This window comes from Amphimedon queenslandica, unplaced genomic scaffold (genome assembly GCF_000090795.2).
Source record: "Amphimedon queenslandica unplaced genomic scaffold, v1.1 AMPQUscaffold_13463, whole genome shotgun sequence".
NCBI classification, from domain to species: Eukaryota; Metazoa; Porifera; class Demospongiae; order Haplosclerida; family Niphatidae; genus Amphimedon; species Amphimedon queenslandica.
The window spans coordinates 159,574-183,733 of NW_003546301.1; the positions used below are offsets into that span (position 1 = coordinate 159,574).

A 24,160-nucleotide genomic window follows, 5' to 3' on the forward strand; every position below is an offset into this window, starting at 1 on the left:
TCATTTGTATTGCTGCTAGGCTGACAGAGGCTCGTTGAATTTTTTTGTCACAATTTACCCTTGATTTTCTTTCTTTTAGGAGCAATATCTCGCAAACAAGTGTTCCTATGCAAGTGAAATTAATGCATCAAGAAGCCTAATGTTTCCTCTTTATAATTCTGTTTTCTATTGTACAGATAATTTTACCATGTTAATGTTATGGCACTTTTAAAACCATAAAATGTATTTTTTGCCATTATAATCCCTTTTTTGAAAACAAGCTAGAGTAAAATGCAATATCTTTATAATCATATGAAAGAGTTTCCATTTGCATATCGAATGATACTAGTTAGGGTTAGAATCCATGAAGCATGAGTTTGTTACTACAGAAAAAGGGCGGAAAATGAAAAAATTTTGTTGTACCTATAACTCGTTGCAAAATAATGTTGTAGAAGTAAAAACCTTGCTGCAGGTAGGCCAACACTTTCTATATCGAACGGTAGGTATATCATAAGTAAGCGTCCTCTTGGATCTCCATAAATATCCTTCGAAGTCCTTCCAGTACAGCCTCACTAATGGAGGAGATGGGAAATCAACCAGGTATTGGGCCGGTAACCAATAGCAACATCAACCAGCCTACGCCCCCGTTTCCAATCCCTGTGTACTCTAATATCTATGGTCTAACGAGTTGCTCCTCCTTTACCACACCCATTAATTTTTCCTGTGAGGAATGGCTACCGATATAGTGATACCATCAGAAAGGGAACTGTCTCGTTCTGAAGAAGAAGAAGCTTTGTTAAGGAAAATAAGGCAAGAGAAAGAACAACTATGGTATGAAATACAGGTATGCCATTAAGTTTAATCGGAGCTTCACTTTTGTCTCTGTAGGATTTGCGTCGTCAGATAATAGAAATTGACAATGATCTTGCTGCCTTGGATGAGGCTAACGACGAGTAAGATAGTCAGTGTTTCTTAAATTTGTATCATAATTTGATTAATAGAGAAGTACGTCAAGCGAAAGAGAAACAAAGGTTGACTAGAACAGGGAGGAATAAGTTTAATGCCAATCCAAAGGATGTATGTGTCACTGAGAGTGCCATAATGACTGATAATAATTATCTTTGTGTGGTAGGGTATCAAATATTTACAAATGCATAATTTACTGGGCGAGAGTAGCGAAGAGATAGCTCAGTGGCTATTTAAAGGAGAACTTCTTAGTAAACGATCGATAGGAGATTACCTTGGTGAAGGGTAAGATTTTCATTAATTTCTAGTGTCTGACATGTATATGTACAGGAAAGACTTCAATGTCGAAGTTCTTAAAAAGTTTATAGCACTACATGATTTCAAAGGAAAACTATTAGTAGATGCTATAAGGTATTTCTACATTATTATTGTACTCTTGGTTATTGTTTTTTATTATGACAGAGCTTTTTTGGGTAGCTTTCATCTTCCGGGAGAAGCACAAAAAATTGATCGTATTATGGAAATATTTGCTGAGAGATATCTCTTTTGTAATCCTGATGGTGCCCTCAGTGATAAAGGTTGGGAAAGGTGGCATAGTGCTGCTTACATGTGTGCACTTTGTTTATAGATACTATTTATGTACTGTCATTTTCGGTTATTATGTTGCATACAAGTCTCCACAACCCAAGTGTTAAGGACAAACCATCAATTGAAACCTTCATTAGTATGAATAGAGGCATTGATAATGGGAAAGATTTACCTTCTGAGCTTTTAACAGTAATACTATACTCACTATTATCTACATTGTGTATATGTGCCTTTTTACATGTGCCAAATAGGAATTTTATGAAAACGTTAAAAAGGAGGAATTTAAAGTTCCGGATAGTGAAGGAGGGGGTGGATTAGCTGAGACTTTTTTCAATCCAGAGAAGGAAGGATGGTTGACAAAAGAAGGTAAAGTACAAAAGACTTGATTTGGTACATGTACATGTACATGTACATGTGCATGCATGTGAGATTGAGAATTTAAATGATAAACTTGACTGACCTTGATACTAATAGTGAAGTAATGTTTAACATCTAGCCAAGCTCCAAATGTTTAAACTTTTAAGGCCTTTGTGAGACTGATGCCCATTGATGTGCATCAATTTGGAACCACTCTAGTGTGAACACGATTAATGTCATTGATGCACATTACTTTTGCTAGTGTGAAAAGGCCTTTACATTGAATAGTACTGTATTATGATTGTTATCATATTACTGGGTCTTTGAAGTTTTGTGTAAGCATAAAATTCACTAATGCAATACTTCTGGAGGTGCTTTAATTGCCTCCTTTGTTTAACTACATGTATCTGTGCTTCAGGATTTCAAATTTTGATGGAATCTATTATTGCCCAGGGCTTTAAGGTCTTTAAGCAGTTAAATATGGTCTCTGTCGCATTTTTGTCACAATGCACAACACCATTTGTATTCACATGTTAAATGTATTGCAATCTTCTGAAATATTTAATGCATTGAAGTGTAGTGTGTATGGTATTATTATGTATCATAGAATTTTGGTGCACTGTATGTAACTATTAAAATATACAATCATTTTTATGAAGTGCATGAAGGCATAACTATTATATGCATGTGTATGCTCACAATGTTGTTATGTTCAAGTGCCAACCTGCAAAATTTGTATATAAGCATGATATCATAATTTAATTGTGCCATCAAAGATTCAGGTTCACCATGCAGTTATGCCCTGTAAAATTTCACATGCATTTCTGAAAAGTTTTAGCTAGATTAAATTTTTTGTACTCTGTGTTGGGACTCATCAGGACTCCTGTACTAATTCATTTGTGTTATCTATGGCTTGTTATAGCAGCTGTCATGTTTTTGTTATGTGCACCTTGATAGTGAGATTATCTTAACAATCTTTATCATAACTCATCAAATATTATTTTCGATTTCATATTTGCCTCTTAATATTATGTCTGCTTGTTTGTGCATGATCACTGAATTTCCAAAACTTCGTGTCAATTGATGAAATGAAAAATATCACTTTTTATTTTATGCATGTGCTTCTAGTGAAATGGATTGTTGTATATAGCTGGAAACTTTTGAGGTGTTTAACTTTCAGGGATCCCACCCAAATCATTTAACTGTATTGTCTAAATTTTCATACATTTTAATTTTGATAATCAGGAAAAACCATGAAAACAGCAAAAGTTGTTGACCTCAAAAGTTTTCAGGTATATGTATATGTGGATACAGTGTGCCGCCACAAGGTTGTTGTGTTTAAATTTTAATATAATCTGAGTAGTACAAGCTTCACCTACTACTCTATATCCCATGCAATTGATGTTGTATATGGTGTCCATAGTACTCTTCCTAGTGAAAGCAGATGTTTCTATGCCAAAAACCCACTTTTGTGTTGTAGTAGTGTCATTGGAAAGAGACGGAGAATATACTAAGTACATGTATACATTTCTGTGTATATGCAGATGGGTCAGGACTTGTGCTTTCATATCCATGCACATGTAGCAACTACAGATATACTTGTCAATTTATGTGGTGATACATCTATGTATTATTGAAGACGTGAAAGCTATAAATACTGTATAGCGGGAAACATTGGCTGAGTTTTTTGGCAATTTGCAGATGAATGATAAAATCACCAAAATAAAATTCACCATTTTGCTTTCTCTTGAGTGTAGTCAATGACATGAGACCGCAAATTTGTAGAATTGCCAATATTACACACTGCCAAATATTCCTGCTATAATGGTATATAATAGCCATCTTCTAGTTTAATCACATCAGTAACTTCTTTTTAGGCGGCAAATACAAGAGCAAACATCGGAGATGGTTTATTTTAAAGGAGAATATGTTGTATTATTTCAAACAACCTTCAGTAATGATTATTTTTGTTTCTTTAATAATTACTGCTAGTTTAGGATAGTGATCTAATTGGTAGCATTCCTCTTGATCCAGAATTGAGTGTTAGAATTGTTGAGGATCCTAAAGCACCAGTATGGCTTTCTTGCAACTTAAGTATATCATTTATTATTTTGTAGGCTAATTGTTTTGAAATATACTCTGAAACTGGTGTCATTAAGGCATGGAAGAAAGACTCTGATGGAAAAACTGTGAAAGGTTTGTCAACTGATGCTTAGTCCATTTATTATGATTGATTTTTAAAGGTAATCATGATGTCTATCGACTTGTAGCTGGATCAGCTGAAGAACGAGATGAATGGATCAAATGTATTCAAGTTAATTTACAACCAAGCTCTGTTTATGACTCTTTGACTCAACGTCGTCGTAAGATTACTGGTGTGCAGGGTTTAAATATTCCAGAAATGAACTAGTGTGTATGTAGTTGCAAATCAAGTCACAATATTCACTGAGTGTTATAAGCATTGTTTTGTAGTGACCAATCTTAAAAACTTAAAAAAATATCAGTAAAAAATAATAATCAATAAAATATTTATCATTGTTGTTTTATCAAAAAATGGTATTTTTATTCAATAAACATCCACATGTACTTCAAGAGTTTGCACCTCTCTGTCACTGCCTTCATCTTGTGATTGAATATGGAACTGTGTCTCAGCTGCAGAAGTAGAGTCAATACTTTGGGAATCATGGTTTTGCTCAGCAGTAACTACTAAGTCATTTTCTGAAACGTTACCACTTCCATTACATGTAATATCTTGCTCAAGTGAAGATGCTTGTAATTGTGCATGAGTTTCAAACTCAGTCTTAATCCATACAAAGATTCCAGACTCTGGTACAAGCTCACCGCTAGATTTACGCATTTGAATAAATTTAATTCCTATAAGATATTTTAATTTAGAATGTACATGTATTTTAATGATGAGTATACCTGGACACAAACTAGATATAGCAATGCAATTCTGGCCAATAAGGAGTGTTCTGTCGCTAATCACACGAATGTAAAGAAGACACTACATAATAGTAACAAAAATTTAATAATAATAATAATCTTTTGTTAAATATAATCTACTTGCTCACGCAATACATACATGTATACATTGTGTGTTATTACAATAACACCAATGCCATGCATTTGTTTCTCACCAATTCTGGCATCAATATGCGACGTTTCAGAGTATGTTGATTCTCTGGCCACTGAGGCCAGAATGAATCAACTGTTTCTGCCTTCATTATTTCACTGCAATCTTCAGGTATACCACAAAGGCTAATATGCACAGAGAAATTAGTAGATTTCCTCCCCAATGGAGCCAAATTCTGTCCAGACAGTAACTGCATATACATAAACACAAGTATAACTGCTGCAATACAACTATTTTTACCTCAAGTTCAAAATTGCAAACAGGTACTAATGGGTGAGGCTCTTTCATGTTTACATCAAAAGGCTGCAAACATGCACCAGGATTTGCTCTTCTCATTATTTCAGGCTTGAGAATGTAACCACAACCTCCGTTTTGTCGAAAACGACCCTGATTCAAGTGCATAAACATGTCTAGATTGATAGCATTAAAATAATTATGAATATCAAAAAAATTAATCACTTGTACCTGGTGTTTGGTAATTCAGAGCAACCATGTGAATCCCATGATTCCAAAATGGAATGGGGTCAAAATTACTAGAATCAATTCGGGAACCACGAGGATATGTTCTTACTAGCTGACGCTCAGAGCAACGCATCATTTCTGTTACAATGATAAGAATACTAGCTGACCATTCACAGAACAAATATATAAATACCTTTAGGAGACCGTTTACAATGCTTATCAAGGGAAATTTCTGAAAAAGAAAACATCTGACATATTGAGGTTAACTTCTGTTCAGTCCAACTCCATGGCTTAATTGAAGTACTCCGACAATAGACTATCAATTTTTTCAAGTCATCTGATGTTTCCTAACCTTTGTGTGATACAATAAATAATCTAATGATAGCTTACAGTGTATAATAGTTCTTGATCATCTTCAGGTATTTCAATGTTACCGTGATGTTGTTTGACTTGACGTCTGAAACTTGATCCCTAAATACATGTACAGTACATGTCAGATCAAAAAGACACAACATCATCTCAGAACTTACTTCTCTGCGTACAGAACCTTTAGGTTCAAATATATACACATTTTTCTTATCAGTATCATTATCAGGTAACTTTTCATTAGGAGGGTTAGGAAGAGTTTGATTAGCAGGGTTATCAACTGCCTGTGCCTTTGCATCAGAGGTTCCAAGAAGATCCTAATAGTTATTAATGAAACACTAATTATAAAAATAATTTTTACCATAGAAGTTTTTTTCATCATCAGAAAGGCTTTGGAAGCCTAAATTTTCATAAAAAGAATACAAAAGCAAAATTATAAAATACCTTTGATGCTGTAGGTTTGCTTGACTATAATTGAGAAATTATGATATGACTGCAAATTGATATGAAAAACTTACTTGTGCATGCCATGAACCCTTCAATAGTATTTTGCCTTGAAGTTCTAATGGTGAAGGCAATCGACGTCTTGAAAAATCAGGTCCCTCAACAAGATTTTCTGTAGGCAGCATACTTTGACCTAATTGATCTTTCAGCTCTTGCACAAAAATGGTAGCCATTTTAGCTTGTTGAGCACTGCTACAATGGTTCTCAATTGAGATAATGAGCGGATAGTGTGTCATTCGAAATGCATAGTCCTACAAAAGGTCCACAATAAAAGATCAACAGTGCATCAAGATGTGACAAGTGTAGTTTCTACAAGTACATGTACATGAATAAACATTTTAGTAAGGAAAAAATGGTTGGAAATGGCTACAAAACATGAGAAAGAATTAAAAGCTAAATCATTATCAATAATAAAGGTCAATTGTTTGAAGCATACAATATAGGGTTATAATATTTGTTACTTCATTTTTACCTTAATAGTGTGCACAACATCACTGAAGTTCAGCTTTGTTGTGAGGGTGTATCCATGATATATAATTGGTTCGCTTCCAAGATCTAAAATGAGGGATACATACAAGAGTGAATTTCATACAAGGGTTAATTATGCCTAACTATTATCCCAGCAGTCTATTTCAATACACCTGCTACCTAACAAGAGTGCCCTAGCATAAGCATCAAGGGATGAAGTTCCTTTAATTTGATCTCCTTCAAGGTATGTGTTATGACTAGAATTAATAAAGTAATGGGACAGTGGCTGATCCATATCTTGATAGACAGTATTGTGAAGAGGATTTACTGGAGAGTTTTGTTTACTACGAAGGAAGCTGCAATTAAAGAAACTAAATAAAATATTACTAAACATAAAAACCTTAAAAATCCAGCAAATGAAAGGAGACGGGTAGATTTCTTCCAGTTACTTGGCTTGTTGCTGCTGGTGAACTTCTTGAAAGATCTGTGATGGTGATCATGGAAACTGATCAATTCTTTTAGTCGATGGTGGCTACAATCTTCATCTTTCCACTAAAATTTGAGAATAAATATTTATTGCATTGCTGCCTTACATAGCACTCCTTCTGCAAAAAATCTCTAAACTCATTTACTGTCAGACCAAGGCGTTTATGAGTGATAGCATATGATTGAAATATTTTGTACAACTAAAATGAAGAATAAAGAGACATTTAATGTTGATATATTGTGCTGACTCACCCTGCCAGTTTCACCACACATTATGTTATACAGAAGAACAAATCCATCCCATTTTAATGTGTTGCCATGTCCAATAGTTGCTTCATGTTGATTGCTATGAGCTTCCTAAGGTACACATACAAAATTTGTGCTAAGTTTTGTTTGTTTTGTTTGCCAAAAGTATCAACAAAAATTTTAGACAAAAATATTAAAATAAAGTGGGCGTGACTGGGTTAATGATTGTTAATCAATGAAAATGAAATTATTGTAATCCCTTCTAGGATGGACATTAAAATTTTATGGCAAATGAAATTTCCTGCTTTACTGTGTGCACAGAAAGGAAAGAGGAAAGACCCCACAGATTCTATAATGGTAATTATAAGCACACAGAAGCAAATGTGATTGAAAATAATTGATCTGGAAGTTCCTTAAAAGGAAGATTTAGTAAACAAATTTAAATTCCAATAAATCTAATGCAATATTTAGACAATTACATTGTATATCTGTAATGCTTCTCAGCCAATAACAATAAACAACTTACTGTAACAAGGCGCTTGAGTTGATGAGCATTGACATTAGGATTAAAAAATCTGACTAAGAAATAAGCATCCCTTTCATTTAGCTCATGTTTATCTTGACACAGAGTCCAGTACCTCTTTAACCAGATTAAAGTTGGGTCAGTATTTTCATACCTTGTCGGAAACATACTAGTTATTGGCCCAATTTGCAAAGAGTCCAACTAAAAATTAAAAAAAATTAGTGGTATAATAATCACATTTATTCTAACTCCTTTAATCCATTCATCAAAATGTCTAGGATGGTCACAAACCAAGTCCAGTGATTCTAGCCGAGCATACTTTCCTAATGTATAGAGAAGAACATCATGATGAAGGTAATGGACAGCTACCTTTTACGTTTTCATACATTAGAGAAAAGGACTGTTCATCTACTTCAGCATAAGGAAATCTTTCAAAACCATATGATTGCTGGCCCAGCCGTACTTCCAAAATCGAATCTAACCTCACTAATAAAAATAATAGCATTAAAAATTCAATTTTTCTTGAACATACAGAAAGATGACATCTTAACTTTAGCAGATGATGTTTTTTTCCACATTACTTGCTGGAATAATGATTAATAATAAAATGAAGCAGTAGTTTTAGTAATAAGTGACAAACCAAGTTATCTTTATCAATTGAAAATATCTTTTCACTTGGGATAGCCCATCTGTTTCTGCGTGGGTACTTTATCATAGCAAAATCTCCATGCAACTTTTTGAAATCAAACTTTTCGTCTAAAAATTATAGTAATGACAAACAGGATGTGTAATATCAATAACACCTGTAGATGTATTTATCACAGCCTTTTGCTTTTCTAATTTTGGTGCAAGGCGCTAAACAACACTCCTAAAATAAATATTGTATAATTATAATCATTCTACTAACCAATTTTCTTCGAATTGTTTTTCTTCTTCGATGCTCAGCATTATATGGATCATCGTCAGTGCTCTGCCTCCTTAATATAGCTCCTGATGTTTTACTCCTTCTTCGATATCCATGTCTATGCAATCTACAAAATACAATGTAAAAAAATCCATTATATTTGATTTCATACATTAATTTTCTTTGTTTTCCAGGAAAACGATGGCTAGTAGAGGTTTCCAGTTCAGAGTCACTTCTTTGTTGTGTCATGATTGGTAATAGCAAACTATCAGTTGGTGGTTTTGCTGATGAAGCAGCTGACTCACTATTTTCATGACAAAGGTCATCAAAACTACAGGAAGAAATGTTGTCTTCATCACTCTGATTTATTGCTGTTGTATCCTCTGTCCATTTTGAGACACCTATGAAAGTTAAGACATTGAAAAGTTAAAAAAGTATGTGTATTACATTCAGTGAGGGCATCAACCCATTGCTTTGCTTCAAAAGGATTAGATGCTTCAAGCTCCATCACAAAATTATGAAAAGTAATACGAAATGATGCTGGACTGTCCGATACAAGTTCAATCTTTTCCATACTAGTCAAAGGAAACGTACGACGAACTTTAACCTAATTAAAATAGAATAACACAAACTGACGATACTGAAAAATAAAAGTGAATTTAAACTCAAATGCAAAACAAAGAGATGACAGTAAGTTTCATAACAACCAGTACATTATGCTGAAGCTAATGATTAGAACGAGCGAGTTTTATTATTATGGTTCATACCTGACTAAAGGGTTGAAAATATTCCAGAGATTGTTCTGTCAAACGAAACCTCCGTCTTCTAGGAGGCCCATGTACTTTACCGGTAACTTTTGAGCGAGATGTTTTAAGCAGCTCACCATGCTTTACTTCAGCAACGCCACCATCATGTCCTTGTAACAACACGGGATCGTTTTCAGTTGGGCTTGAAACGCTTGACGACCTTTCATTTGATTGCTTTGAATTAAGAGTTCTCCTCCGCCCGCCTTGCAAAAGTTCCTGGAGATAAGGTCTGCGCCGACGAAAACTGACTCCCCGGCCAGGGCCACTAGTAGCTTCAGACATTGCAGAAGAGATGGTGAATCATAAATTTTATTAATTAAAAATTTGTCAAACCACACCTGCTAATTTATACTAGGCCTTAGCTAGTCATAAAGTTTCCGGATGGATCCGGAAAAAATAGGTGTGGCCTGAGGGTTGAGATATATTAGATGGGCGTGTCTTCAACGATTTTATTACTTCACTTCTTACACTTACTTCACCAAAGTGCAGGCGTCACTTCTAAGTTACTACTAAAATGATACGATCTATCCTTCATAAAGTAAGTGAGTGTCCTACTTTTCCCTTTTCATTTAAGTTTTCTTTCAGGGCGCGAAGCTTTTGAATCCAAGGTGTCTGTCATCGTCATCTCCACTACCTCAAAAGGTTCCTTAATTAAAATGTATATTATTAATTTATTTTGCCTTGTTGGTGTCTTATTATTTTGCAGGTTGCCATTAGCAAGTTTGACCAAAATCATTTTATTAATTATGAAAAACTGAAAGAGTCTCTTGATGTAGTTCGTAATAGGTACATGTATAATGTGATATTAATTTTGCTACAGTTACAATGTACATGTTTCGTGAGCAAGTAGCATACTCCTACATTAGGCGTTATAGCCCTTCCTCTTCTATTGCTTAATTGCACATATCAAGAGGTACATGTAATATACCAAGAGATGACATTGTGCATGTAGTGAGTTTCAGAGCTGATTAAGTTCTGTAGTTATATCAGTGTTGTGAGTGCTATTGGCATTAGCTATGCCTCGTATTTTTGTTTAGCACTACAAGTTTTGTTCATACATGTATGTTTATTCGTTACCCTTAGTACAATACAAATTGTACTTTTACTGTAGTAGTAAAAGAATTGTTACTGTGATGTGAAATTTGTATTTACATACTGTAGGTTGAACCGCCCACTCACTTTATGTGAAAAGATATTGTATAGTCACTTAGATGACCCAAGTGGACAAGAACTGATTCGTGGTGAATCATATTTAAAGCTAAGACCTGATCGAGTTGCAATGCAGGATGCTACTGCTCAGATGGCTATGTTGCAGTTCATTAGCAGTGGGCTACGAAAGGTTACATTCAAATTGCATTTTACAGTAATGACACTGCAATTTTCTTGTAGGTTGCTGTACCATCAACTATTCATTGTGACCATTTAATTGAGGCTAAAGTTGGGAGTGTGGAAGATTTAAATAGAGCCAAGGACCTTAATGAAGAAGTTTATGACTTTCTTTCTTCGTCTTCAGCTAAGTATGGAGTTGGATTTTGGAAGCCTGGAAGTGGTATTATTCACCAAGTATGCAAAATAAATAATTTTTGTTGTGAGCTGTGCTGATGCAATGTACATTATCAAGAGTAGATTATCTACTGTACTCTTGACATTATTCATGTACAATGTACATGAACTATAGTTGTTATTATGATGCAATATCAATTATTTATTGCTGTTATTGGTGCCATGCTATAGTTTTTCACATTTTTTGCACAATACATGCACAACTACACAGATATACATGTACATGTACATGTATGCATGTGTAATTTATGTAAACGAAAATGCTAACATTTTGTAAAATGGTTTTAGTTTGTACATGTACATGTAGTTTGTACATGTAGTTTGTACATGTACATGTACATTGTACATGTACATGTACAATGTACATGTACATGTACATTACTTTGGTATTTTTTTGAACCTACTTGTATTTAAATTACTGTACATGTATATACATGTACATGTGCATGTATGCATTATACATGCATGACTATTGTACATGTTGCACAATGCTGTACATGGGCAGAGATTGGCAAAATTGTACGATAAAGGAAAAATTATTTTGGTTTGTTTTTAATAATGGAAGTACCTGTACATTTACATGTAAATCAAGTGTAAAATTTTGTTGTTAGCCACTTAGCCACTAAAGTGAAATTGTTTTAACCCGAAGTTTCTCTCTAGCAGTTTCAGCTGTGCTGGTTGTGTGTTTCAGGCAGTCATGACTTTTACGTTTTATTTGATTAGTTACAGAATGTATTTGAATTAGAAGTTTAAAGTTGAATATAAGTGATGTTTTGACAGGACTTCACAAATGGATTAAACAAAATAATGATTTTAATTGACAGTGAGCCTACAGTGTGTAGATTGTACGTCTGCATGCATATGCACATTTAGTATGAACAGAGGAGCAATCACATTTTAACTCCAGCTGTATATGGAGTTGGAAAATTACTTGTACATGTACATGTAGATGTATTAAATGGATGATTTTGTGAGTATATGTACAGTACATGTATGCAGTCCTCATACAAATACTAACTACATACATGTATGTACATGTACATGTACGTACATTTACATGTAGTCATGTACATGCATGTAGATTAGTTTTGAATCATTGAATCTTGTAAGGCCTTTCTACACTTGCAGTGTGGTTTGAACTACATGTAGTTTAGAGAACTGGTGTGCTTTTAATGATCATTTAAACCATGTGGTGTGGTTTGACATTATGTGCATTGGAGTAAATGTGCATCACATGTAGAAAACTGGCTCAATGCGCATATACACATTTTAAATGCATGTACATGCATGGTTGGACCATAGATATACTACTGGTAAACGGGATTGGAAACTTCAATGGTCATAATTGCAATGCGGGTTGGGGTGTATCCCCACCAAATGTAATGAAATCTTAGCAAAGCATTGACTCTATTATGAAACTTTGTGGGACTCTAGCAGCTGTATTTCAGAATAAAGCAAGCAAGTTTTTGCTCATGTAGATACATTGTACTTCTTAAGAGCTTTTAGTGCCACATATTCATTCTAAAATGCAGTATCTAGAGTCCCATAAAGCTTCGCCATTAGTATACTAAGAATTGAACTATGCGGTCCCAACCAGCCTGGTACACATGGGTAGTAACAGTAGTTTCCAATCCCATTTACAGGTAGTATATTTATGGTTGAACTAAGTTTCTAATTGCCTTATTGTTATTTGTAGATAGTATTAGAGAACTATGCCTATCCTGGGCTCTTACTGATTGGTACTGACAGTCATACTCCTAATGGTGGAGGATTGGGTGGTGTTTTGATTGGTGTGGGTGGAGCTGATGCTGTTGATGTAATGGCTGGATTACCATGGGAATTAAAGTGCCCTAAAGTATTTGGAACGGAAGTACATTTTATATCTTAATTTCTACTTGTACATGTAGGTTATTGGTGTGAATTTGACTGGAAAATTAAATGGTTGGACTTCTCCTAAGGGTATGATTTCTTCTCCTTGTGTGATAGTTGTATCTTTCTTTTTAGATGTTATTCTGAAAGTAGCCGATATACTAACTGTATCAGGTGGTACTGGTGCAATTATTGAGTATCATGGGCGTGGTGCTGAATCATTATCTTGCACTGGTATGGCAACAATTTGTAACATGGGTGCTGAAGTTGGAGCCACTACATCATTGTTTCAATTCAACCACCGAATGAGTAATTATTTGAAAGCTACTGGAAGAAGTGATATTGCTCATCTTGCTGAAAAGCACAGTGACCTTCTGACATCAGATAATGGTTGTGAGTATGATCGGTGCATTGAAATTGATTTAGACAAGGTACTAACACATGTACATGTACATGTATCATAATTATTTTTAATGCAGTTGGAGCCTCATGTTAATGGGCCCTTTACACCTGATCTTGCTCACACTATTTCAAAACTTGGCTCTGCTGCTGTTGAAAATGATTGGCCACTTGATATTAGAGTCTGTAAGTTAATTAACAGTAGTAATGTGTACACAGCTAGCTTATGATGCTGAAATTTTTGTATTAAATTTACTTTTACATGAAATGTACACTTCTATTATACTCATGTACAGTACATTATCATGTACGTATAAACTACATGTACATATTATGCAATGTTAGCTTCTTGTACAATACTTATGTTTACATTTACATGTACAATGTAACTGTGTTTCTGAATGTTAATGATCCAGTATAGGTTTTCCTGTTAATGCTTGCTATTGTAAATAATCATTTCTGTGAATTATTATTAATGCACACTGCACACAGTATTATGTGCATACATGTACAAGTATGTTTGATTGATGGATTATGGTTTTATTTCAATATTACATGTAGCTCTGATTGGTAGTTGTACCAATAGTTCATATGAAGACATGACACGAGCTGCTTCAGTTGCCAAGCAAGCTCTGTCTCATGGACTGAAAGCAAAGTACTGTGTTGTAGTACATGTACATTTACTACAAAAATGTGTTTAATTTGCTGTAGAACTACTTTCACAGTAACACCTGGCTCTGAACAGATTAGAGCTACTATGGCAAGAGATGGCATTGATAAACCTTTCAATGATTTTGGTGCTATTGTTCTTGCGAATGCTTGTGGTCCATGCATTGGCCAGTGGGATAGGTATGGCACATTTACATGCACTTTATTAGTTTAAAAATTCTATTGTAATTTTTAGGGAAGATGTTAAGAAGGGAGAAAAAAACACAATTGTTACATCTTATAATAGGAATTTTACTGGAAGGAATGATGCTAACCCAGCAACACATGCTTTTGTTGCTTCTCCTGAGGTTCTTAAATGCATGCATACACACATCAGTGCATATTTATTCTGCTGTCTCTTTAGATTGTTACTGCTCTAGCAATAGCTGGTGACTTAAGGTTTAATCCTCTAAGTGACACACTCACTGGCTCTAATGGTAACAATTAATAAACAACTTGCACATGTACATTTATACATGTAATTGTAGGTGAGAAGTTTAAGTTGGAAGTACCAGTTGGGGAAGAGTTGCCACAAAAGGTCAGTAATTTGCTTAATACAGCAGACGTGTGCATATACATTTAAAACTACATGTACATGTGGACACTTGATTTCACATGCATAAATTGTGTACCATTATGCTACATATGTACATGTACATGTACATGTACACATGTACATGTATATGTGTAGACTGTACAATGTAACACAAGTAATGCATTTGAGATACAATTACTACATTGTACCTGCATGAGTGCATGCATGTGTACATGTGTAGATGTGCATGTACTTGTAATTGGGGCAAGCAAAAGCGAGCCCCACATAGTCGAGTCGAGTATGTCTGTTTGTTTGTTTGTTTGTACACATACGTCATCCCTATTTACATGTCTATAAAAATAATAATCACTCATTTTAAAATGATAATTTTGATGATTACGGTACCACTTGCAAAATCAAAGAGGAACTTCAGTTATCGCTGGACGAGAGGAGTTCAAGAGTATTCAAGAAACAAGAGAAGCTGAAGCTTAAAGCATGAGTAATTCACAAGAAGAAGCTTGTCGACTTCTTCGTAACAAGCGTGAGAAGAAGGAGCAAGACTGAGGAGGTCCAATAGAAATGCTAAAGATAGGTCTTGTCACACCCAAAGACAACAAATGGAGTCTCCTTCTGGCTTCTGAGACGAACTATCTTCCATCCTAGATCTATATAACAGCAGAGATTCTTCACTTAAAGCTAGAAGCTATGAAATTCCTTCCATCCAAATTCTGGATTAGTGTATTGACATCAACATTCAACATTTAATAGCCACTACATCATTGTCTATATAGACATTGTATATTGCTAATCGAAATGTTAATCGTTTTGCTTGCCCTTAATGTTTTACATTCGCCTAGTTTAATGTACGTGCATTGTACAGTAGAGGAGATTTGACAGTGTCAAATAGTTACTTAATTAAAAATAAAGATGTGGGCATGCAGTTTATTAAATATTACAAAATACATGTTGTATGTACATGTACTTCCTGTTGAACCTCCTTTGCATGTAGATGTATAGCGTATAGCAAGAGTACATGTATGTCTTGCATTATAGTCATTAAAATTTGTCCAATGAGATTATAAAGCATTGTGCATTGTACATGTTTTTGTTCATGTTAAGCTTTATAAAAAAGCTAAATTTTTATAAATACAGTATACACATACATTGAACATAATGAGATACATGTGCATGTATTTAGTTCTGCTTTGCATTTGCAATAGGGTTTTGATCCAGGCCAAGATACTTATCAGCCACCACCGTCTGATGATTCTGATGTTTTTGTCAAGGTTGATCCAAAAAGGTATTTTGATAATGTATTATTATTTTTGGTGATTTTACTGTGTTTTATTACAGTACTCGACTTCAGCTTTTGGAGCCTTTTAGTGCTTGGAATGGTGAAGACATTGTGGATGCACCTATTCTGATTAAAGTATTGGGAAAGTGTACCACAGATCATATTAGTGCTGCAGGTCCATGGTTAAAGTATCGTGGTCACTTGGATAATATCTCAAATAATATGTTTTTGACGTAAGGACACTGATACATGAATTTTTGTCATGGCATACATGCATGTACATTCATTGCATCAAGAGTGGATAATTATTTAGAGAGTGTCTAACCGGCCTATAATCTGTGATGCAACAGGGTGTACATGTATGTTTACATAGCATGGTGATTAGCACCAAGTAGCCATTCTTGCGTCCTTATGTTGATTCCAAGTCAGAAAGCTGCAAATTAGAAATAGCCAACCATTAGAAGAACATATTCCTGGCTGCTCCTGCTTGTTTCTTGCACTGCATGTTCCTCAGGGTGGAGATATACATGTAAGTCTTAAAGTTGCCTGCATGCTTCAAGTGCCATTTTCTCAACGACACCCATAAATTTTAAAGGGTAAGTTCTGTGAATTTTGGGGGTATTTTTTATTGGCTCAATGTGTTTGCATGATCATAATGATGTGTTCCAAGTCCCATTATTAAAAAAAAATTATTCACTGAGATATGAGCCTTCAAAAATGCTCATTTTTGCTTCCTTCAATGTTACTTTCTGTCGGTGGGTGTGGCCAAACGTGACGCCACAAGAGGAATAGATGCAGATAACTCCATTCCTTTATAGGGGGAAATGATTGTTTTTTCTCATGCCTTGTAATGTAATAGCAGTAATTTAAAGATTGGAATCATTAGCTTTCATTATGCTATGCATGCAACTGTAAGAAAAAGACTCAAAATAGCAAACAAGAAAATTGACCTACTTGTGGTATTGTTACTTTTTCTTGCAATTGCATGCTTAGGATAATGAAAGCTAGTGATCCCAATCTTTAAATTACTGCTATTACGTTACAAGCCATGAGAATAAAGGATCATTTCCCCCTATAAAGGAATGGAGTTATCCGTATCTATTCCTCTTGTGACATCACGTTTAGCGACACCCACTGACAGGAAGTAACATTGAAGGAAGCAAAAATGAGCGTTTTTGAAGGCTCATATCTCAGTGAATAATTTTTTGAATAATGGGAGTTGGAACACATCATTATTATGATCATGCAAACACATTGAGCCAATAAAAAAATACCCCCCAAATTTGCAGAATTTACCCTTTAAGATTACTAAGATTAACTCTGTATACTTGCAAAAACGGATGTAGACATACGCATTGTTGTATCACATATTATAGGCAAGTTAGACTGTCTCCCTAAATAATTATCCACTCTTGATTGCATGAATTGTGCTTATTATTATTGCAGTTAAGTTTACATGTAGATGTAAATATGTACACGAGGACTTGTCTTGTTAAAAGTTGCGATGCTAGAATTTTCATGCACATGAAAATTTTTAATTTCAGCAATCAAAAGTCAAGTTTTTCATGATTGCATTAATAATGCAATGCACTGAAATAGTGGGTTATTACCATGAGTCTAATATTTTATGACTTGCTCCTATAGCCTGTACACTTCAATGAGTTTGTAGGCATAGATTTTGTGGTAATTAAAGCCCCAAATTACGAAAATAAATTGCTGGGAAAATGACCCACTATACTACGAGTACATTACTACAAGTACATTTGAAGTGTATGTGTTATACATGTATCATGATGTATGTAGTATAAAAATTGGCTGATGGAAGGTGTCTGAACTTTGTGTTTAGGGCTGTGAATGCAGAGAACAAGGAAATGAATAAAGTAAAAAATCAAGTTACTGGTGAATATGGTCCAGTTCCAGAGACTGCTAGATACTACAAGGTACATAGTACGCATGCACATGTATGTACATACTATAATGTGCATGTAATATAAAAAATACATGTACAATCCATCATCTTGGCTTACAAGTTATTATCGTAGGTTGGGATATACATGTATTCCAGCTGCAATGATTCACAATTTTATTTGCGACTAGCAATTGCCGGAGCAACCAGATGCTATTTTAATTTAAAACGGTGCTGTACACCTTGCTGTAATGTTCTTGAGTTGTTTTTCTTCTTGTGTTGCTAACTCTTGGGTCTCTTTGGAGCTGCTTTAATCAATTCTTTTCAGAACTAGTGTCTTGCTGTATCTTGGAACTCTCCACCCATTCCTGTTGGTGTTTATTGACTTGGGTGTGGTTTGTAATAACTAGCACGTAAACCAGCATATATTTGCAGGAAAGAGCTCTGAGGTAGATGTCCATACAAGAAGTTAACAGACAGAAAACAAGTTACTGTTGGCAAATGGCTCCACTAAAGCTGCTAAAAATAAGCTAAATACTAAATACATGTACGTGGTCGTGGTCTTATTGTCATAGCAATGCTCTAATGATTTTAATGATGTTGAATTGAATATTTTTATTAACGTGAACAATTGCAGCTGCATATACATGGATATCCCGAACATCGTATACCGGGCCTGAAAAATTGATCATTGCGATAAACCTGTATTTTTCATTAAATGTAGAGGCTTGTGTTGTATGCATCATTCATGTACATGTACATGTATGTAATTATGAGACTCCTTAATGATGTATTTTTATTCTTTTGTCATGCGTGATCATTACTTTTTGTCACAGGCTAATCATATTCCTTGGATAGTAGTTGGTGATTCTAATTATGGTGAAGGAAGCAGTCGAGAACATGCTGCATTGGAGCCTCGTCATTTGGGTGGTGTTGCTGTTATTGTTCGATCTTTTGCACGAATTCATGGTATAATATAAATAATGCTTTGTGCTGTTAATTATAATGAAATCATTATTTAGAAACTAATTTAAAAAAGCAGGGTATATTACCACTTGTATTTGAAAACAGTAGTGATTATGACAAAGTACAACCTTCTGACAAAATATCTTTATTGAATCTCAATGGGTTAGCCCCAGGAAAAGTAAGCTTACACTGAAATATGGATAAGATTTATTTTTTGTTTTATAGGCCGTTCAATGTCAGTTAAAACACGCTGATGGATCAACAGAAACTATTACCCTATGCCATTCTATGAATGAAACTCAAATTGAATGGTTTCAAGCTGGAAGTGCCTTAAATAGAATGAAACAATTAATGGAGCAACAATAAATCCTAACTGGATTACTTAATTTAACTGATAACTTTTAGACTTGTACATGTAGCAGTGTTTTGATGGTCATAAAAAGTAGCTTTTGAATTAAAACACATGTAGCTATAATTATGTCTTAATTTATTGCTGCTCATTCATTTTAATAATTATGTACATGCATTTACAATGTAGTTACAGTAAGAGTTCAATGTACATGTGTATACCGTATATACATGCACATGTAGAATCTATTTCATAGGTGTGTAAACTTATGAAAGTCAAAAGGTAAAAAAGCTCCAATTATGACTAGGCTTTAACTTTTACAACAATAGTGGCAACAAGTTACATGTACAGTACATGTACATGGCTGCTACATATTTGCTGGTAGATGCTGCAAGTGACAAAATAAAATCTGCCTTTTTTTCATTATTTTGAGCAAGCTCATTGAAAATACCATAATCATTGCAATAATAGAAATAATAAATAATGTGTACATGTACATAATATAGTAGTACATGTACAAACACCATTAATTTTTGATAACGTTCTGATTATAAACAATAATGGTAATTAAGTATTGTGCTATCACTGCTGTGTTAGATTGAACAGGTATCATGAATGTAATTTTAATCATGATTAGAAAGCTGCAAGTATTACATTTGTTGTAAGTGTATACTGTTCAAATTATTACTGTATAGCAGGAAAATTTTGTTGCCACAAAAATATTATTGTCCATGCATCAGATTTTAGTTGACTTTATTTTCATTAACATTAATTATTAATCATTATCCCATGTCATTTTAAATTTTCATAGTCTAAAATTTTGATTGAAAGTTTTGGCCAATGAAATAAATAAAAAATACTCAATGAAAATTTCCTGCTATATGGTATAGTGCATTTCATAGAACTGTTTGCATAACTGCAGTGTGCCATTAAAAATCACAGCATATGAAGTGAAATTATTTTATTGTAGCATGGGCTCCTGTTCATACATTATGCATGTACAAATGCATGTAATACTTGAATAAAACAACCTCTAGATAAAATGGATACAAGGAATTATTGTGAATTCAAGCTGTACAATAAATGTACCAAGTTACATACATGTAAAATTAGAGATAATACATATCACTATAGACTCAAAACTCTTCAGAGCTTCTGAGATCTAGAGCAGAAAGAATGAAGCAAGATAATCTGACAGTACAGATCAAGACAGACAATAGAGCTCCTTAAAAGTGATATGAAGGAAAATCAAACACAGTACAGTAGAATAAGACTGTGAGAGACCAACATAAAGTCTGCAAGAAAAATCTTCAGGAAACTATAGTACATGTAGAAATAATTTAATTATAGCAGCTCTGTCCATGCTGTATGTAGCTTAGCTTTAAGTTATATTCTCCAAGTCATTATTACAATCATTGATAAACAAGTGCTTAATCAGGAGAAACAATTCAAAAATTAACGACAAAAAACATTAACATAATGTTCTAATTCATACATTCTGTTCACGAAGTACATGTAGAAAGTACACTGGAAAAGTTAATAGCAAAAATGAAAAGTACACATGCAGCCATGTCCATGTACAGTGCCTACCACACACCAGCAATGTTAACTTTTGAAGGATCAAAAGGAGTCCCTTTAAACGGAGAGCCAGGAGCATCCCAAGCTTTCTTAAGAATGTCATGTGCCCTCTATTATAGAAAAAAATGTACACAAAAACATAACAATGACAATTTGGATTCCTGTTACCAATCACCAGCCTGCATTTGTAGTCATGAGCAATTTATACTAACAATGAATACATGTATTTATGAACCACCCACCTAAAGCAGTCCTACACCCACGACAGGCCACAAATACATAATCTAGACTCTATACACTTCAACAAAAACCCATATAGCCACTTAATATCAACATAAGCCCACGCCATGCACCATTATCATAAAAAGCATACCGTACTAACAGGTTATTAAGCGTAGGCGCTTATGCAGAAAATGACAGAAAAACGGGCGTATTATAATGACTCAGCGCTTAATAAAAATAGTAGGTGTGGTTTATAATAACAACTAATTAATAACTTTACTGGTTTTACAATGGCGGGTGGTGAAGAATACTCTTTTGACAGTCTGGTTTGTGGCCACAACGCTTATAAAAAGTGTCTGGACTCCTACTGCTGGAACTCCTACTGCTTCGACTCCTACTGTTCTGTACTGCGCTTAACAAACCCATGCTAAGAGCTACATTGAGCAGGGCACCTAATAAGAACTAGGCGCTTAATAACAAAGGGCGCTTAATAACCAGTTAGTACGGTATACATGTAGGAGGCTAGGAGCAGAAGCAACACATTCAACAGGTATGTGTAAAAAATAAAAGAATGATGTACAGTTGTACATGTTAATGTACACTCACAAAAACAAGGCAAAAAATTGAAGCTTCATATTATAGTGAATCATGGCAAGCATATAGATTTTTTGATAAACGCTTCACTCTAGAAAATTTAGAGTCATATGTAACTGTTACTTTGGAAATAAAACTTTTGATACATGCCCAGCCCCTACAGAGTGCATGTCATAAATATATGACATTTATAGCCATCCCATTAAAAGGAATTATTTCAAACCATGTACTACGATGTAATTAACTGACATTACATGTAATAAGGACTCACTTGCTCACTACTAGTGGGTCGACCAAGCATTTTCATGTGATGGTCATATGTAACTTTCTGAATAGCAGCTTGAGCTTCTTGATCAAATTCACTTATATCACGAGAAGTATCAACTTTTGTTAAATCAATGCCATCTTCACCCTAATTAAAATGAGCACAAGACTGAAAAATTGATAATGGTATAATATCTGGCAAAAGTTAAAAGCCTAAGACATACAATGCAAGTATCAAACAGTCCTGAGTTGCTTCCTGGCATTACCATACAGAGGAATAGATTGGCAAGTTGGTACAATTAACTTGACTGGTTTGTTAGAGCCCATTCCAACTTTAACTTCAGGAGTTTTTATATGCATGCATTTCTCTATACTAAACTACAATTAATTGTGTTGCACATACTCAGCCTTGTCTTATCCATGCATAATCTGTAATGTGGCCCATGCAACCCATGTACATGTACAGTCACTGCAACCTTTAAGCCATATCAGCTCTTCAAATTCACTCTTTCTTACATACAATTCTTCATGCCTGTAGGCAGCTTATTCACTATCACTACAGTCAACTAATTTAAGAAGGTGATAAAAAACTTTCCTCCTTCTAAGGGCCATGCAATTTTAAAGAAAGCTATAGTACCAGAAAGAGAGAGCAGCACTAGTATCGAATCTGCATACTAGTCAGTGTCAAATTGCTACATGGATCTACATTTACCTGTCCAAAGGCTGCATGACACAGCAACATGCCATAACCAGAAATGCCCATAAACATAAGCAAATTCAAACTCTTGCGTTAAATCATATTACATTTCTACACTGTATATAATCACCTACAAATTCATGCTCAGCTAAAATTGACGTTGACAAACTATTTTTTGTAAAAAATGTCTTCTATTAATATGCAATCACGATAATGTACCTTTCTTGCAAAAAATTAAAATGCAATTGTCCTCATAATAAAGTGTGCTAATTAGCAGACAATAAATTTCATTACCGCCCAATATGTACATGTATATTATAATACATGTACACGAGGTCAAAAAACATACCGTAAAAACAGACTTCCACATAATTTCTTTAGTCTTTTCAACATTAATATGGACCACACTTGCATCTTTGTCTAGGCTCCACATAGACTCCTCCACTTTTATACGATGCAGCAGTTGACCTCCGAGGAGGACCTGTAAGCACATGAACATCACAAAGTAAAAAAATCAAATAAATACCTTCTTTTCAGGTTTCAGTGCTTCAACTAATAAAGAATCATTCTTAATTTCTATCTTGAGGTCTTTTCCAGTTGTGCCACTAGAAACAGGAACTCTAATATCAACATCTGTCATCGTTTGAGACCACGCGTAATTGCCAGCATTGGAACCATTATACGTATCAGATGCTTTTGATGGTTCCTTAATAGATGAAGCAAGAGAAGTGGGGACTTGAGCAGAAGAGGGCTGTCCCGGAGGTTGTACAGGTAGTGAAGGGATTGCAGGTGAAACACTATCAGAAGCACTATCTTTTTTGAAGTTATTAACAGGAACCGATTCACTCACACGTATTTGCTCATGTTCTACTTTTGCTGTGACTAATTCCGACTGAGGGTGCTGTAATTTTTGACGGTTGCCTTTTCTCTCCACAAGTCTTGATTTTGTTAGCTTGTTGAGCTGTTCAACAGTTGAAGAGGGTACATCAATCTTTGGGAGCTCTGATAAATCATCTGTCATCAAATCAATACGTCTTGTTTCGGCTTCACGCAACAACTCTGCCTCCCTTTTCCTTGTCAGAATTTCATACTTCTTAAAAGCCTATATTAATCAATGAACAAAATAAGTAATACAAAACAGTCTATTTACTTGAATAACCATATTAAGTGCCATTCCTTGTGGAAAACCCATCTCTGCGTGTTCTTGTTCCATAATAATGTAAAAGTCTGTTCTCCGAGATAAAAATGAGAAAATACATTCAAAGAAGGGCTGAATCTTGCCACAACTCTTCAATATTGACAAAAGGACAGAGTCGTATGTACCCTCCTCACCCCACAGAGATCCAGGAGCAATGGCGGCCATGACCCTCTGCGTAAGTCTACTCTCCTTTCTTTCTGCTCAGGAGAGTCACGTGATAAACTTAA

General features: G+C 34.7%; 4 protein-coding genes across 4 annotated transcripts; 2 read left to right on the forward strand and 2 right to left on the reverse strand.

The window, feature by feature from the left end:
- The first annotated feature begins 685 nt into the window (after nucleotides 1–685).
- Nucleotides 686–4,378, forward strand: LOC100640536 (cytohesin-1-like). Its single transcript, XM_003385465.3, has 12 exons — nucleotides 686–823; nucleotides 868–932; nucleotides 981–1,056; nucleotides 1,112–1,230; nucleotides 1,276–1,356; nucleotides 1,408–1,523; nucleotides 1,574–1,722; nucleotides 1,785–1,899; nucleotides 3,768–3,844; nucleotides 3,888–3,962; nucleotides 4,008–4,086; nucleotides 4,134–4,378. The coding sequence occupies exons 1-12, from the start codon at nucleotides 710–712 to the stop codon at nucleotides 4,298–4,300; spliced, it is 1,233 nt and encodes a 410-aa protein (XP_003385513.1). The 5' UTR covers nucleotides 686–709; the 3' UTR covers nucleotides 4,301–4,378.
- LOC100640663 (1-phosphatidylinositol 4,5-bisphosphate phosphodiesterase delta-4-like) lies at nucleotides 4,352–10,108 on the reverse strand. Its single transcript, XM_019994868.1, has 26 exons — nucleotides 9,753–10,108; nucleotides 9,433–9,592; nucleotides 9,158–9,386; nucleotides 8,989–9,112; nucleotides 8,885–8,936; nucleotides 8,722–8,837; nucleotides 8,614–8,665; nucleotides 8,451–8,567; nucleotides 8,331–8,404; nucleotides 8,085–8,282; nucleotides 7,565–7,669; nucleotides 7,420–7,512; nucleotides 7,227–7,378; nucleotides 6,971–7,182; nucleotides 6,831–6,913; nucleotides 6,373–6,609; nucleotides 6,299–6,322; nucleotides 6,216–6,254; nucleotides 6,019–6,171; nucleotides 5,879–5,959; nucleotides 5,682–5,835; nucleotides 5,492–5,626; nucleotides 5,267–5,436; nucleotides 5,031–5,216; nucleotides 4,816–4,897; nucleotides 4,352–4,764 (listed from the first exon to the last, which is right to left on the reverse strand). The coding sequence occupies exons 1-26, from the start codon at nucleotides 10,071–10,073 to the stop codon at nucleotides 4,457–4,459; spliced, it is 3,657 nt and encodes a 1,218-aa protein (XP_019850427.1). The 5' UTR covers nucleotides 10,074–10,108; the 3' UTR covers nucleotides 4,352–4,456.
- A 113-nt stretch (nucleotides 10,109–10,221) lies between these two features.
- On the forward strand, nucleotides 10,222–19,541 carry LOC100637751 (aconitate hydratase, mitochondrial-like). Its single transcript, XM_019994869.1, has 20 exons — nucleotides 10,222–10,329; nucleotides 10,377–10,433; nucleotides 10,498–10,577; nucleotides 10,953–11,130; nucleotides 11,181–11,354; nucleotides 13,051–13,209; nucleotides 13,262–13,313; nucleotides 13,359–13,654; nucleotides 13,703–13,808; nucleotides 14,184–14,277; nucleotides 14,334–14,471; nucleotides 14,527–14,638; nucleotides 14,695–14,767; nucleotides 14,819–14,868; nucleotides 16,086–16,165; nucleotides 16,219–16,392; nucleotides 18,006–18,099; nucleotides 18,902–19,034; nucleotides 19,088–19,209; nucleotides 19,257–19,541. Exons 1-20 carry the CDS (start codon nucleotides 10,306–10,308, stop codon nucleotides 19,395–19,397), a joined length of 2,337 nt encoding a protein of 778 aa, XP_019850428.1. The 5' UTR covers nucleotides 10,222–10,305; the 3' UTR covers nucleotides 19,398–19,541.
- A 1,225-nt stretch (nucleotides 19,542–20,766) lies between these two features.
- Nucleotides 20,767–24,149, reverse strand: LOC100637877 (nudC domain-containing protein 3-like). Its single transcript, XM_003385444.3, has 5 exons — nucleotides 23,886–24,149; nucleotides 23,262–23,837; nucleotides 23,085–23,216; nucleotides 22,046–22,186; nucleotides 20,767–21,068 (listed from the first exon to the last, which is right to left on the reverse strand). The coding sequence occupies exons 1-5, from the start codon at nucleotides 24,096–24,098 to the stop codon at nucleotides 20,967–20,969; spliced, it is 1,164 nt and encodes a 387-aa protein (XP_003385492.1). The 5' UTR covers nucleotides 24,099–24,149; the 3' UTR covers nucleotides 20,767–20,966.
- Between the last annotated feature and the right edge of the window lie 11 nt (nucleotides 24,150–24,160).